The sequence below is a fragment of the Tiliqua scincoides genome, chromosome 1 (assembly GCF_035046505.1).
Source record: "Tiliqua scincoides isolate rTilSci1 chromosome 1, rTilSci1.hap2, whole genome shotgun sequence".
NCBI lineage: Eukaryota > Metazoa > Chordata > Lepidosauria > Squamata > Scincidae > Tiliqua > Tiliqua scincoides.
The window spans coordinates 85,309,620-85,324,186 of record NC_089821.1 but is presented as its reverse complement, the minus strand read 5'-3'; the positions used below and the strand labels follow the sequence as shown (position 1 = coordinate 85,324,186).

Here is a 14,567-nt window from a genome sequence, read left to right as displayed (position 1 = left end):
GCCCTGGAATTTCATCTTCCTGATACCCCTCGTTTATTACAGAGACGGTAGTCAGTAGTCTCTGAAGTCATTTCATATACTCAAAGAGGTAGAGTTTGGTTGGAAGTGAGAATGACAGTATTTAATCTCGCAGATTTTTCACCATCAAGTACAGACTTTACCAAATGTAATTGATTTATGCATAATGATGGCAGTGAGATATTTTTGACAAGCCATTGTCTTATCCATCTGCATCCAGTCTTTTAGAATCATTCTCCAACTGCTGCTCAACTAGGGCCAACTGTGTTCTTAATTATAACGAAAGCTGAACATAATCCACAATGACACATTGCTATATGTGGGTATGTGAGCCACAGATTATTTTGCCAAAGAGCTACTGGATCTAGAAAGGAGAATGCAGGAGTTGTTGTATAGAAATTGATGTTTGTATGTGTGGTTCTGCCCTTGCACACTTGCTGTTCCTGATTCCTAAAACCCAGTACTGCTTTTCCTTTCCTTCCTCTCCATTTCCTTGGCTCACACAATCTTTTAGTTCTCTCCCCAAGAAATAGCCATGGACCAAATCCCTGTGTTTTCTTGGTTCCTTTTGGATCCCTCTCCTTTCCTGCGGATAGTCCCTTCTCTTTCTACACCTTTAAATGCTCAACCTGAGGAACAGCATGCAAAAGTCATGCTGGACCAGCAACAACTTCTAATCTGAAGAAGCACAAATTTCATTTGAATCTTTTTGCAGCAACAGAATGGAACCTCACATATTTAAATTATGTACATTCTTACAGTTTCAGATTTATTTTATGAGGACCATCAGACTGTACAAAGCCATGAACAGTTTCCTGGCACAGGCACGATTAAACTCTGTTTCAGTTAGCAGTCCTTAAAGAGAACTGTTCAGAGGAATGTTTGTGAGGATACAAGCAGAAGTCACATTGATTCCAAAGACTGATCAATGTACTTTCATGATAACATTTTGTCCTGCTAGAAGTTTCTCAACCCAACTGCGATTTATAGTTTTGGGCCCAAAGATTTACATTTCCAAGCAAATGATTCACTTTTTAGATACTACAGTTAAACATTATTTCTACCCAGGATTGTGGTTAGTTCATTGCTAGCCAGAATGCATGTCATAAGCAGAATTCCTTCCCATATGTCAGCCAGTACTCCTGACTGATCTTCCTAGGGCCCTTTGTGCCCTTCTTTATGTTTAGGGGTTTGCCCACTTCCTTCAATCTTCCTCTCCTTTATAGGGTTGATACCATGCTAAATTGGACTCACCCGTGTGGGCTACTGGGTTGCCACCAGCTCCTCGGCACATAGCGGTGCCGGCCAGATCATCCATCACAGTATGTCACTGGTGGCAACCCATCCTGAGATCCCTACCCTGATGCTGACTACGTTAGCTCACAGTACATCAGGAAGTCACAATGTGGCCTAACACACTGATGAATCAGACCAATCCTATCTAAATCCCCTCATGGTGAAGCAGTTCCCTTCTAGGCCTGATCCCCCCCTATTTCCTGCCCTGTCTCCTCCCCATTTCACCTCCTCCCTGCCCTCCCCCTCCCCCTGTGTTAGATTTGCCTGGTCCAGCAGGAGTCCTAACAGCTGGCAGCAGCTGTTAATCTTGAGTTGTTAACCTTACAAGGTACTGCTTAACATTTCCATCTTAAATATCGGTGTGTTGATCCATCACAGTATACTTTCAGAGTGGTTGTAACATTGCACTGATCTATTTATTGGAATGCCTCTTCAAAATTTACTTATGTAACTCTGGCCCCTAGATCTTGGTGTGTTGGAATGGTAAGAGAGTTCAACAGTTTTATAAATAAGCATCTATCTTTAGGTCGCCTTAATTTCAGCCACCTCGATAAGCAGTGTTGGCAGAACATTTCAGTGAAATCACCTTTTTCTGTTCATGCCACTCTGCACAGCTCTCACAATGATTTTGTAGGCAGAAGTGTTGCAAATATCTTGAACACTCTTTACAGAACCCTTTAGGGTTTCTGTTTTGTGTTTCATAAGAAACCTTAAGTCAGTAAGCAAAAAAAAAAATGTATTAGATGGAGTTTGTTCAATTTTCAGGTAGAGCAAACAACGTTAAAACTAAAAGTATGTGCCAGAAGGAACGCTGTTGGATGTCAATTTCTAAAGCCTATAGGGCAACACATGTGGATTTCAGAGATATAACTTATTTCCTCCTTTGGGTTATTATGGCTGTACATTAGTCTGTGTCTTCTGTTAAATCATGTCCTGAGCTGTTTTATGTGACCGTTGCTTCCCCATGTGCCTAAGGTTAGAGACCAGTTTTGGAGGGGGAGAAGTATTATTACGCCGTTTTATGAGAATATGAATCAAATCAAAGTCGTGGATCTTTCAAGAACAGAGTTATTTACCAGACTGACTTCAGTTGAGCTTTTGCACAGGACTTCATTCACATGAGCGTACTACATTTTTTTAAAGTACATACTGTTGAAATGAAAGAGATTTGCATCTCTAGCTTTTCATATTTGAATTTGAAATAAGGTTATCACATCTATAGTTGGGGTTTGGCTTCAGAATATGAGCGTAGTCCTAGGTATGTTGACACAGAAGTAAGTTCAGTGGGATTTATTCCCAGGAAATTGTGTATCGAATTGCAGCCTAAAGTTTATTAGTACACTAATATACTATGAATCACACACCTCTGAAAAGCATTCCATCAGAATAAGCCTTTTGTTTGCAAAAAAAAAAAAATCAAGCTGTCACAGCAATAAAGAAATATCTGTGTTGAAAATGTAAATATTGACAGAGATACCTTACAGCCAAATCCTGAGCTGCCCAGCGCATGGGGCTGTAGCGACACCGAAATGGCTGCTGCTGCATCCAGTACACTCCAGGCAGCTGCCAACAGCTCTTCTGGAGAAGGTAAACCTCTGGTTTACCTACTCGGTTTTAGCCCCACAGTGAGGCTACTTGATTCTACTGTGACCCAAAGGTTGGCGTAGAATCAAGAGCCTCCATGTCGGGTGGCAAGCCTGACATGGAGGCTCTGGATCCAGTGGAGCAAAGCTCCACCAGTCCCACCTCCCTCCCGCCCCACTCCCACCCCCCGGCCTCCTTCTTGGCCTCCCTCCATCTCCCCCATCCCCAGAACAACTCCTTCCTGCCTCCCCCCATGCCTCTGCTGCTTGGCGGTCCACACAACCGCTGAGTGGCAGAGCTCCAGCGGAGCACTGGTGCTAGAGCCCACAAACATGCCTTATGGCACGTTTGCGACAGTGTGTGTCGGCGGTGAGCTGGTGCACTGAGTTCAGGATTAGGCTCTTAGGCATTGGCATACCTAGGAGGATTCAAGGGGGGCAAATGTCCATGCCTGCAGGCGCACCACCACCACCATCCATGGCCCTCCCATTTACTGTTCTGGGCCGCTTCCTCCTTGTTTGTCCACCAGCCTCCCCATCCAGAGGCCTTCAAACATCACTTCCGGTTATTGTCAGAAAACCAGAAGTGACATTAAAAGGCCTTCCAGAACCTTCAAAAAGTCACCAGATGCAACCAGTGGGGGCACATTTTTCTGGGGGTGCAGCATTTTGCAGTCCTGGCCCCAGGCAGCAGGGGGGCCAGAATCGCCACTGATATCAGGAAGTGTTTAAACCTAGTTATGTATACAGTTCTACTAATCAATGGTTTGTAATCTGATTTAAAGTTAACTACAAAGCGTGGTGTGAATGGCTTAGTGCCTTAAAATAGATAGGTATTTTAATTTTCTGTGGCACCTTACTGTATGGTATCTAGCTGTCATGATGTTCAGTTTTGTCAATTGTCATGAAATAAAGCTCAAGAAAACATTCATGGACATGGGTTCTGCAAGTAGAAACTGGAGAATAGCTTCTCCAAAATCAGTTGAATAGTACTGGTTTGCAGTCCTGTGATTTACAATGCCACAGAATTTGGTCTCTGAACTGAAATTGGTTCTGTTCCTTAGACTATATGTAGTTATTAAGAAGTATAAGCTTCAGCATAAAATGAGGCTATCTGGGAAAATGATTATGTAGCAGGATCTAAGGTTCTGTGGATGATGAGAGAAGTAAAAAGCACTTCCAGAGGTGCCTAAGAGAGATTATCTACACCACATCTACAAGCAAAATCAATAGTCGGCTCTGCTAAAATATACTTTATTTATTTTTACAGGTAGCCAACCAGGTAGTACAAGCACTGCTTACTCAGAAGGTAAGTAGTTTCTCTCTGTGGGGTGCTCTTAAAGATTATAAACAAGATTTATCGAAGGTACTTATAGAGTTATCAGACATATTTATTCAGTAACATGAAATAATGGTATATTACAGTATCTCAGTGCAAGTAATACAGGGCATATTTCTGAGAGTATCTAACAAAGATTAACAGTTTCTCTTGATTTAATAATGCAGAAATATAACTTGAGAAGGGACCTGGTCCTGTCCAACTTTCCAGCTGTGCCAGCAGGGTGTGCACTGCATCCTGTGGTGAAGAGGCAGTCACAGAGGCCTCTTCAAGGTAAGGGAATGTTTGCTCCCTCATCTCAGAGCTGCACTGTGACTGCTTTGGCTCTGGAAAGTTGAATAGGATTGAGCCCAAAATCAAATTCAGGGCACCGCTATCATGCTATTGTGCACAATGTGAACAGCAATTGAGTACGTTTTTGCAAAGGGCAGCTCTGATTTAAATTTAACAGTGCAAACCTATACATACCTACTCAGAAGTACACTCCATTGAGTTTAATGGCACTTACACCCAGGTAAGTAAGTATAGGGCTGCAACCTAAGACTGAGATCCCATTCACAATGAATGTAGTGGGGCTGATATCTGAAAAGAACAAGATTGGAATACAGATTGCCACTTTCTATCTGCAATCACGGAATCTGCGAATGATTCATACTTATTAATAAGTTCGTTCTTGCAGACAACCATTGAATCACTAATATGCCAGCATTCTCTGAATTATGACCAGGACCAGCCCAAATATGACACGAGTAATGAGGCTTTTGGCAGGTGGCGGGAGGGGGGTGGCAGATGGGGCACACTTCACTTTGTATCTTCTTCTGCCTCCCTCCAACCTGCCCCTGACAGGGCTGCTTCAGTCCACTTCTTCTGGTACTGCATGATCCACTTCACTCATCTTGCTCCTTCCTCATGCAGTCTTAAAGGGACTGTGCAAGAAAGGAGTGAGGTGCTGAGGGTAGGGGATCAGATTGCCACTGCCACATGGTTTTTTTCCAGACACAAGTAATGACAATGCTCTTCACTTAACCTGCTCCATCCTTGCACTGTCCCTTTAAAAAATGCATTACTTGTGTGTGATAGGCTGGGAGTTTCCAGCATGACTTGCACTTCCTGTTTTGTCAGAAGGGGTTGCACACAAAGGAGCAACTTGAGCAGCTGCAATTTTGTGCTTTCTTTTGGGGGGGGCGGGGAAGGTCAGCATCAGCAGCATCCACTAAAATTGAGTGTTGGGCGGGTTAGGACAGACAAAAGAAAATATTTTCTTTACTCAGCGTGTGGTCGGTCTGTGGAACTTCTTGCCACAGGATGTGGTGCTGGCGTCTACCCTAGACACCTTTAAAAGGGGATTGGACAAGTTTCTGGAGGAAAAATCCATTACGGGGTACAAGCCATGATGTGTATGCGCAACCTCCTGATTTTAGAAATGGGTTATGTCAGAATGCCAGATGCAAGGGAGGGCACCAGGATGAGGTCTCTTGTTATCTGGTGTGCTCCCTGGGGCATTTGGTGGGCCGCTGTGAGATACAGGAAGCTGGACTAGATGGGCCTATGGCCTGATCCAGTGGGGCTGTTCTTATGTGACTTGCAGATCCAGTTGGGCTGTCCCTGATTGTGGCCATTGAAGACTTTATTTAATATATTGTTACCCTGCCTTTCGTCCACTTTCATAATTATGTGTTATTTAGGATATCCATGATTGCTGTCTGAACATGCATGCTGTATTTCAGTTTAAGCTCTCTTTCACACACACACATTCACGCACACACAGGGAGATCAATCCTGGGATTGTCACATAATATGTAGTTTGATTTTGCAGTGATCGCAACTGCCAGCATTCTTTTCCCTTTCCATTCATTGAGAATAGCTACAGGGTAGCAGCTGTGTCTTTGGATGGCATGAAACAGTTTCCTTTTGTCATGACCTCCAGGTTGCTTTCTAAATGTCCACTTAGCATGGTTTCTTCTACAACAGTTATGCGAAGACACACAGATTATGTACTGTGAATTGTCTACCAAGAAACTTGTCTGACATTTTACCAAAAAAAGAGATGCACCAGTAAATGCACTACTTTTGAATGAGGGCCCAATGCTATCCAACTTTCTTGTGATGATGCAGCTGTGCTGATGGGGTGTACACTGCATCCTGTCTTGGTGGGGAAGTCATGGAGTGCTTCTCAAAATAAGGGAGCGTTTGTTCCCTTGTCTTGGGGCTGCATTGTGACTGCATCTGTGCTAGAAGGTTGGATAGGATTGGGCCCTGAGTCTCCCCAGTGCCTTGAGCTAATGGTGTTAGTTTTACCATCAGTGATATTACCCCAGAGGTCTGCCTCTCTTTGGTGCTCAGCAATTGTTCCTGGAAAAAAAACATGCAGGAAGTAGCAATCTACTTCCCTACCCTTCCAATATTATAGCACATGGACCATTCGGAGGGAGCTCTCTGTGGGCCAGTCATGTGATACAGGACCCATATCACGGCAGCCTACACACAAAGTGCCTCATTGCTGGCATCTGCCACACAGTAGCACCAGCATTCCCTTTCCATCACCTGATGGAGGTTGCAGTTGCACTATGTCACAAATAAGTGTTCAGTCTCATGTAGTAATAAAGCACTTTTGAAAAACGAAAGGGCTTCAGATGAGTGTTTGGCCAGCAGAGGCAATGGTTGGAGTACCTGGCATTCACGAAGAGAGAGTACGCTCTGCTATTAGTAGGGTTGTTTGTTTTTGGTGTTTGTGAAATAAAGCAAAATAAAACCAATTTTAGTCAATAAAACAAAATGAAATCTTTTTTTGCATAACGAAATATCACCAATTTAACCAATTTAAATATCACCAATTTAACATGCCAACTGGCTGTTCCTCTTCTTCTTTGCACCTTCTCTCGGCTCAGGTGGCACAAGGCCTGCTGGGGTACAACTCCACAGGCAAGTTCAGGCCACAGGGCAGCTTCCAGCCTTGGCCTGAACTAGAAGGCTGTCTTCACCTCACCTTAGGTGCTGCAAAAGGAAGGAATGCTTAGGTAACAAAGGGTGACAATCCTGGAAGCGCCCTGGGCCAGTGCAAGTCTCTTGCACTGCCATAAGGCATGTTTGTGCCTCCTCGGAAGTCGTCTGGGCCGGCACAAGGATGCGCAGCAGCCTGTGGAGGCTGAATCCAGCCACTGCACCAACTTCATGGGGGAGCCTTGCGTCAGCCAAGTTCGGACTGGGACCGGCAGATATGCCAGATCCTAGCCCCTGTTCCTGAGCAGCTGCAAGCCACTCCACTCTCCTCTGACATGCCACCTCCTGAGGTGGCGCAAGTCCGAGGAGATCCATTGGAGCTGCAGTGGCTCACCTGGGGATAAAGGAGTTTCCCCTTACCTCCGGCTGAGCCACTTTGGGCCCTTATCTTGAAATGGATACAGCGCAGGCCTCCTGGCCTGCATGTTCCAGTGCAAGATAGGATTGCGCTGCAAGTTTATCTTTGCTATAAAGATACATTTGACAGTACTGTGAAGGGTAGGTGTTGGCGTAGAGACATGAGATACATAAGCATCATCAATGTATTGTGGCATGGGATAACCTCCCTTCTGTTTGCTTACTTGTGTGGCTCATTGTCCTTACTCTCTCACTGTTGCGGCGGAATGGAGGTTGGGTGTTTGTGTGTGAACTCCTTCTGGGGCACTGCACTTGCAATAAAAATTCAGAGAAGTCAGGTGTTTACAAAATACCTTGCCGTACGTGTTGTGAGGGCAGCAGGCTCTTTGTGCAAAGTGCCCTTTCACCATAGTTCACATCACCAAGGTTCCTGTGTGCAAGCTCTAAATGGGCATGACATGAGGTCCAAGAGGTATTTTCCTTAGTTCCATCCTGTTATCTGAGTCCGGGTCTCCTGGCAGGGGCTTTAGTACTGGGGTTGGTGTACTGTGATTGTCATTCATTGGCATCCTTCAGTCTCGGTAGACTATGGTATCGCGCTCTGAAAAGTGGTTCTGGAACAGCGTCTATTGTGGCTGAAAAGGCCAATTCGGGAGTGGCAATCCCTTCCACACAGGGAACAAAAGTAGTCTGTCCCTGGTGTGAATCCCTGGCTGTGGGCCTTCCTTCTTTGCCTCTTTGCCTCAGTCTGTTGGGTAAGTGTCCTTCAAACTGGGAGAGGCCGTGCTGCACAGCCTGCCTCCAAGCAGGATGCTCAGAGGTCAAGGTTTCCCACCTGTTGAGATCCACTTCTAAGGCCTTCAGATCCTTCTTGCAGATATCTTTGTATCGCAGCTGTGGTCTACCTGTAGGGCGCTTTCCCTGCACAAGTTCTCCATAGAGGAGATCCTTTGGGATCCGGCCATCGCCCATTCTCACGACATGACCAAGCCAACACAGGCATCTCTGTTTCAGCAGTGCATACATGCTAGGGACTCCAGCTCGTTCCAGGACTGTGTTGTTTGAAACTTTGTCCTGCCAGGTGATACCGAGGATGCGTCAGAGGCAGCACATATGGAAAGCATTCAGTTTCCTCTCCTGTTGTGAGTGAAGAGTCCATGACTCGCTGCAGTACAGAAGTGTACTCAGGACGCAAGCTCTGTAGACCTGGATCTTTGTATGTTCCGTCAGCTTCTTGTTGGACCAGACTCTCTTTGTGAGTCTGGAAAACGTGGTAGCTGCTTTACCGATGCGTTTGTTTAGCTCGGTATCGAGAGAAAGAGTGTCGGAGGTCGTTGAGCCAAGGTACACAAAGTCATGGACCACCTCCAGTTCATGCACAGAGATTGTAATGCAGGGAGGTGAGTTCACATCCTGAACCATGACCTGTGTTTTCTTCAGGCTGATGGTCAGTCCAAAGTCTTGGCAGACCTTGCTAAAACAATTCATGAGCTGCTGAAGATCTTTGGCAGAGTGGGCGGTGACAGCTGCATCGTCGGCAAAGAAGAAATCACTCAGACATTTCAGCTGGACTTTGGACTTTGCTCTCAATCTGGAGAGGTTGAAGAGCTTTCCATCTGAACTGGTCTGGAGATAGATGCCTTCTGTTGCAGTTCCAAAGGCATGCTTCAGCAGGACAGCGAAGAAAATCCCAAACAAGCTTGGCACAAGAACACAGCCTTGCTTCACTCCACTTTGAATGTCAAAGGGGTCTGATGTTGAGCCATCAAAGGCTACAGTGCCCTTCATGTCCTCATGGAAAGACCTGATGATGCTGAGGAGCCTGGGTGGACATCCGATCTTGGGGAGAATCTTGAAGAGACCGTCCTCGCTGACCAGGTCGAAAGCCTTCATGAGATCTATGAAGGCTATAAAGAGTGGCTGTCGTTGTTCCCTGCATTTCTCCTGCAGTTCTCTACCATATCAGTGGTGGACCTGTTGGCTCGGAATCCACACTGCGATTCTGGATAGACTCTCTCTGCAAGTACCTGGAGCCTCTTTAGTGCAACTCAGGCAAACAGCTTTCCTACAACGATAAGGAGAGAGATGCCTTGGTAGTTATTGCAGTCGCCCCTGTCACCTTTGTTCTTGTACAGCATGACAATGTTTGCATCCCTCATGTCCTGCAGTACTCCACCTTCTCTCCAGCAGAGACAGAGGATTTCATGCAACTCAGTGGCGAGCTGCACAACACGGCCGACAATATGGCGTCGGCACAACACGGAAAGCAGCAGTTTACCAGTTATGTCTTCACTCGATTGGCGTAGAGCGTGACGCCAGGGGCTGCTTCCAACAGTGGGAGAGATCATTGCATCTCATTGGGCAGCTACCGCCGGCCTTAAGCTGGGCAGTCCCCAGCCAGTAAGGTGCTGCCTCGCTACGGACCATTAACCTCACGGGGTGCGTGGGGTTTAGGGTGAAAACCGACAAGCGGATCGACAACTCTGCACCAGGCAACAGAAAACAGAAAACTCCTGCCCTAAAGCTGGGCACCTGGAACGTAAGGACAATGACACCTGGCTTCTCTGATGACCTGCAAGAAATAGACGACGCACACAAAACAGCTGTCATCGACATGGAGCTGAGCAGACTGCAGATGGACATCGTCGCCCTTCAAGAGATGAGGCTGCTGGATTCAGGATCTGTCAAGGAGAGAAATTTTTTCATTTTTCTGGCAGGGAAAACCTTTAAACAAGACCAGGGAACATGGCATTGGCTTTGCGGTCAGAAATACCTTGCTGAAATCCATCATCCCACCTTCTGCAGGAAGTGAAAGAATTTTGTCCCTACAGCTCCACTCATCAGCAGGACTTGTCACTCTCATCAGTGCATATGCACCTACTGCCATCTCCAGCAGAAGATAAAGACAAATTCTGTGACGACCTGGCCACCACTATCAAGTAAGTTCCCGAGAAAGAGCCATAGTTCATCCTTGGCAACTTCAATGCTAGAGTTGGTGCTGATCACAGTTTGTGGCCCACTTGCTTAGGTCAGTTCGGCACTGGGAAGATGAACAAAAATGGCCAACGCCTGCTAGACTTTTGCTGTCATCATAGTATCTGCGTCAGCAACACATTCTTCAACACGAAGCCCCAACACAGAGTCTTTTGGAGATACCCACGATCAAAGCACTGGCACCAGCTTGACCTGATTCTCACCAGACACTCCAGCCTTCCCAGCATCAAGATCACAGGCAGTTATCAGGGTGCTGCCTGCGACACTGACCACTCCCTGGTGTGCAGCTGAGTGAAACTGCGAACAAAGCGACTGTATCACATGAAAAAGGAAGGAAGACCTCGCATTGACACCAGCAAGACCCGGGATCAGGGAAAAGTGGAGGAATTTGCACAAGTACTTGAGGAATTTCTTCCAGGCCCAGCCGATGCAAAAACATCCAACAGATGGGAACATTTCAAGAATGCTGTTTACAACACTGCCTTGTCCATATTCGGCAAGAAGACCAACAAGATGGCAGACTGGTTTGAAGCCCACTCTGAGGAGTTGACACCAGTCATTGAGGAAAAGAGGAGAGCTCAAGCAGCATACAAAACTTGTCCTAGTGAGCGCAACCTGCAGGTCCTCCAAGCTGCTCACAGCAAAGTCCAGCAGACTGCTAGGAGATGTGCTAACGACTACTGGCTCCAACTCTGTTCCCAGATACAGATAGCAGCTGACACAGGCAACATCAAGGGGATGTATGATGGTATCAAGCTGGCCCTAGGTTCAACCCAGAAGAAAATTGCCCCTATGAAGTCTACCACAGGCGAGGTCATCCAGGACCGGGCGCAGCAGATGGAATGCTGGGTGCAGCACTAATCTGAGCTGTATTCCAGAGAAAATGTAGTTACTGAATTAGCGCTGAACAAAATTGAGTGCCTGCCTGTGTTGGAGGAGCTTGACAGTGAACCAACCCTAGAAGAACTTAACATGGCCCTGGACTCCCTTGCCTCTGGCAAGGGACCTGGGAAAGACAGCATCCCTGCTGGGGTCCTAAAGTGCTGCAAAGTGATCATCACCACTGAGCTGCATGAAAGTGAGTGCTGGTTATGGGGGGAGGGTGGTGAGTGGAGTGCCATGTGTCCCTGGATTGGTTGCCTTTGGCCCCCCTCTGTTTTGGAGGCAGTCCTGGATTCCCTGCTGTGTGTGCTTTTGCCTGGTTTGTTTTCCTCTCTGGTGCTGGTTATGGGGGGAGGGTGGTGAGTGGAGGGCCATGTGTCCCTGGATTGGCTGCCTCTGGCTCCCCTCTGTTTTGGAGGCAGTCCTGGATTCCCTGCTGTGTGTACTGTGATTGACTGCAAAGTGTATTTTATATCCTAATCTCTGCCAGAGGAGAGTTGATGAGGCAGAGGGGGTGGTGAACATAGAGATTTTTTGGTGTTTTTCCTCCTCCCTATTTTTTGGCATAGACATTTTATTCCTACACCAGCTCTGATTCCTTCCTAGTGTTTTGCAAAAGTTTGGAGTGTGTTCATAATCTGAAGGGTGTTTAAGATATGGCATGTGTTGATTCCTCCTCATCCTGCCCATGTCTCCACCCTGTGTTGGGTATTATGCCGGGGGAGGGGGCAGCATATCAGCTCAGCATTGCCCTGGTGTCCATGGTGTGTCCATCAGAGGAACTGTGACCGTGAAGGCTGGACTGTCATTGCCGCAGCATCTGAAAGCATATGCCATATCCTGTGCCACTCAGACTGGCATTTCTGTGATATATGATTGCACTGTGAAGGACGCAACATTGGACAACTTCTTCACTTGCAGAGAACACATTTTTATAGATTGCTGATTCATTCCACGTTCCTGTATGTATTAACTGTAAGGCCAGTATGTGTCGGGGATTCCTAATGGCCCTTTCACCCCAGAAAATATTTCTTGCAACTCAAACAGAAAGTTCATGTTCTCTATAGGAAATAGATTCTGTTTATTCTATAATGTAGCTAGCTTCTGTTGGTGGAGATTTCACTTAAGTAACTTTTCTAAATTCTCAATTGAGGATTAAAGCAACTTCCCAATGCCCGGAGCAAAGCAGAAATGTATTCCGTTTCTGTTATCATGCAGCTTTTCAGGCCATGAATACAAGTGCCAGCATAAACCAGATTAACAGTCTGCAATATAAAAATCCACATGTGGTGACATATTTGCTATGTGTTGGTCTCTATATATTATTACTTTATTTAGAAAAGATCATGCTTCTTTTTTAAGGCAGACTGTGCGGGAGCTAGTTTTTATCAGTTATTTCTGACACCAGTAGAACCGAAGTCGTCCCCCCCCCCCCTTTGACAACATCATTTGTCAATATTGGAAGACATAAAACCAACAGGTACTAAGGAGCCCTTATGAACAGACTAAGAATATCAATTAAAATGTATTTAATAGTGTGATTTGCTTAGCATTGATGGAATTTAAGAGATGCTAGCCTGCTGCTGAGTAACGCTGGCTAATTTAATATCCTGAAGGGGAAACACAAGGCAGCACTTTAAATGTTAATGAATGTTAACTGTTACAGCTCTCCTAATGCCATTTGGACGGAGACCATTTATATGAAGGGACAGGAAGACAATACTGTACAGTACCTAGGAAATTAGGCTCTTCAGGTCAGTCACATTCAGGCTTCTACACAAATCCAAGGAATAACTGGTAAACAGATAAGTCTTCCAGCCCTCTGCAGTAAGACAGGACAAGTAATGTCATCAAGAGATACCACACCTCAGGGGCACCATGAGATATAGAGAGAATCTGAAAAGCTCTCAAGCACCCCAGAAGAGTAATACTTTGCAGTAATACTGGATGTGTAGATTATACTGTGAATATGGAGCTGCCCCTTTAGGAGTAATTTTTTTTGCTTAAATTAAGTATATCATATTATAATACAAGGAACAAAGTACTACACACCACAGAAGTATATGAGATGGCTGTGGTTCTGCTGAGAGATCATGTCGAGATCAACAGAGAAAACAACCCTGAGTAATTTGTCAATGTCAATGATTCCTTGAGATCAAATTTATTGTTTGAAATGACACTCTTGGAAAACAGTGTTCCTCATAATACATACAGAATTCCTCCAGTGAACCCAGCTATTAGGTGGAGTCATGAGGCAAAAATATATTAAATTGGGAGTTTTGCCTCAGAGCACATTTTTTTCTTCATTTCCACAAGTTGCAGTTTTACTTAAGAGGGGTCTAAAAACTGAAGGGGGGGGGGAAGAGAATTACAATCATATCCAGAAAATATGTGTTCTGAGTAGGTTTTTAACGCAGACTAACTTCTAACATATATCAGATTATATTAGATTGTTCAGATTATAACTGGGTCACTAATATGCTTGGTTCCCCCCCCCTTTTGTCACTGATATTTGACACCCCTGCTAACCCCTTCTAACTGGGCACTGCTAACCCGCTAACTTTCTCACCCCCTAACTGGGCAAAGAGGCACCTTTTAAAAAGGTGCCCTCTTATATTTAACAGGGGGAGAGCAACTGTTCCTCTTTACCCCAACAGGGTGTCTTTTCCAGTGGCTGTAGCTGGTGTCTCTTCTATATATATATATATATTTAGAGTGTGAGCTCTTTGGGGACAAGGAACCATTCCTTGATTTATTTCTATGTAATCCACTTTGTGAATTACACTGTTGAAAAGCAGTATATAAATATTCTTAATATAGTTAAAATTTTGATATTTTGTTTTTTGGGCTGTTTGAAAAGTGCAAGTTGAAGGATTTTCATCAAGTGGTAAAACACCTAAACTTTCTTCCCTGCCATTTCCTCACACAAAGGATTGGTAGAAATCTTTAGAAAATCTGTTGAGTCTGTTGTTAATGCTAGTTTGGGGCTTACAGCCCAAGCCAACCCAAGTCCCCCCACCAGTGCAGCTGCAACAATGGAGCATGCGCTACGTCCCACAGAGGGCAGTTCCAGAGACCTCCTTGAGGTAAAGAAACAT

General features: G+C 45.4%; 1 protein-coding gene across 2 annotated transcripts in view; it reads left to right on the top strand.

Annotated features, from left to right (window-relative positions):
• NCKAP5 (NCK associated protein 5) overlaps positions 1 to 14,567 on the top strand; it is a 370,314-nt gene that overhangs the window by 188,382 nt on the left and 167,365 nt on the right. For both annotated transcript variants that reach the window (XM_066633011.1, XM_066633012.1), the window contains exon 6: positions 4,168 to 4,206. In XM_066633011.1, the coding sequence (XP_066489108.1) occupies positions 4,168 to 4,206 (39 nt within the window). The remainder of the gene's footprint in view (positions 1 to 4,167; positions 4,207 to 14,567) is intronic.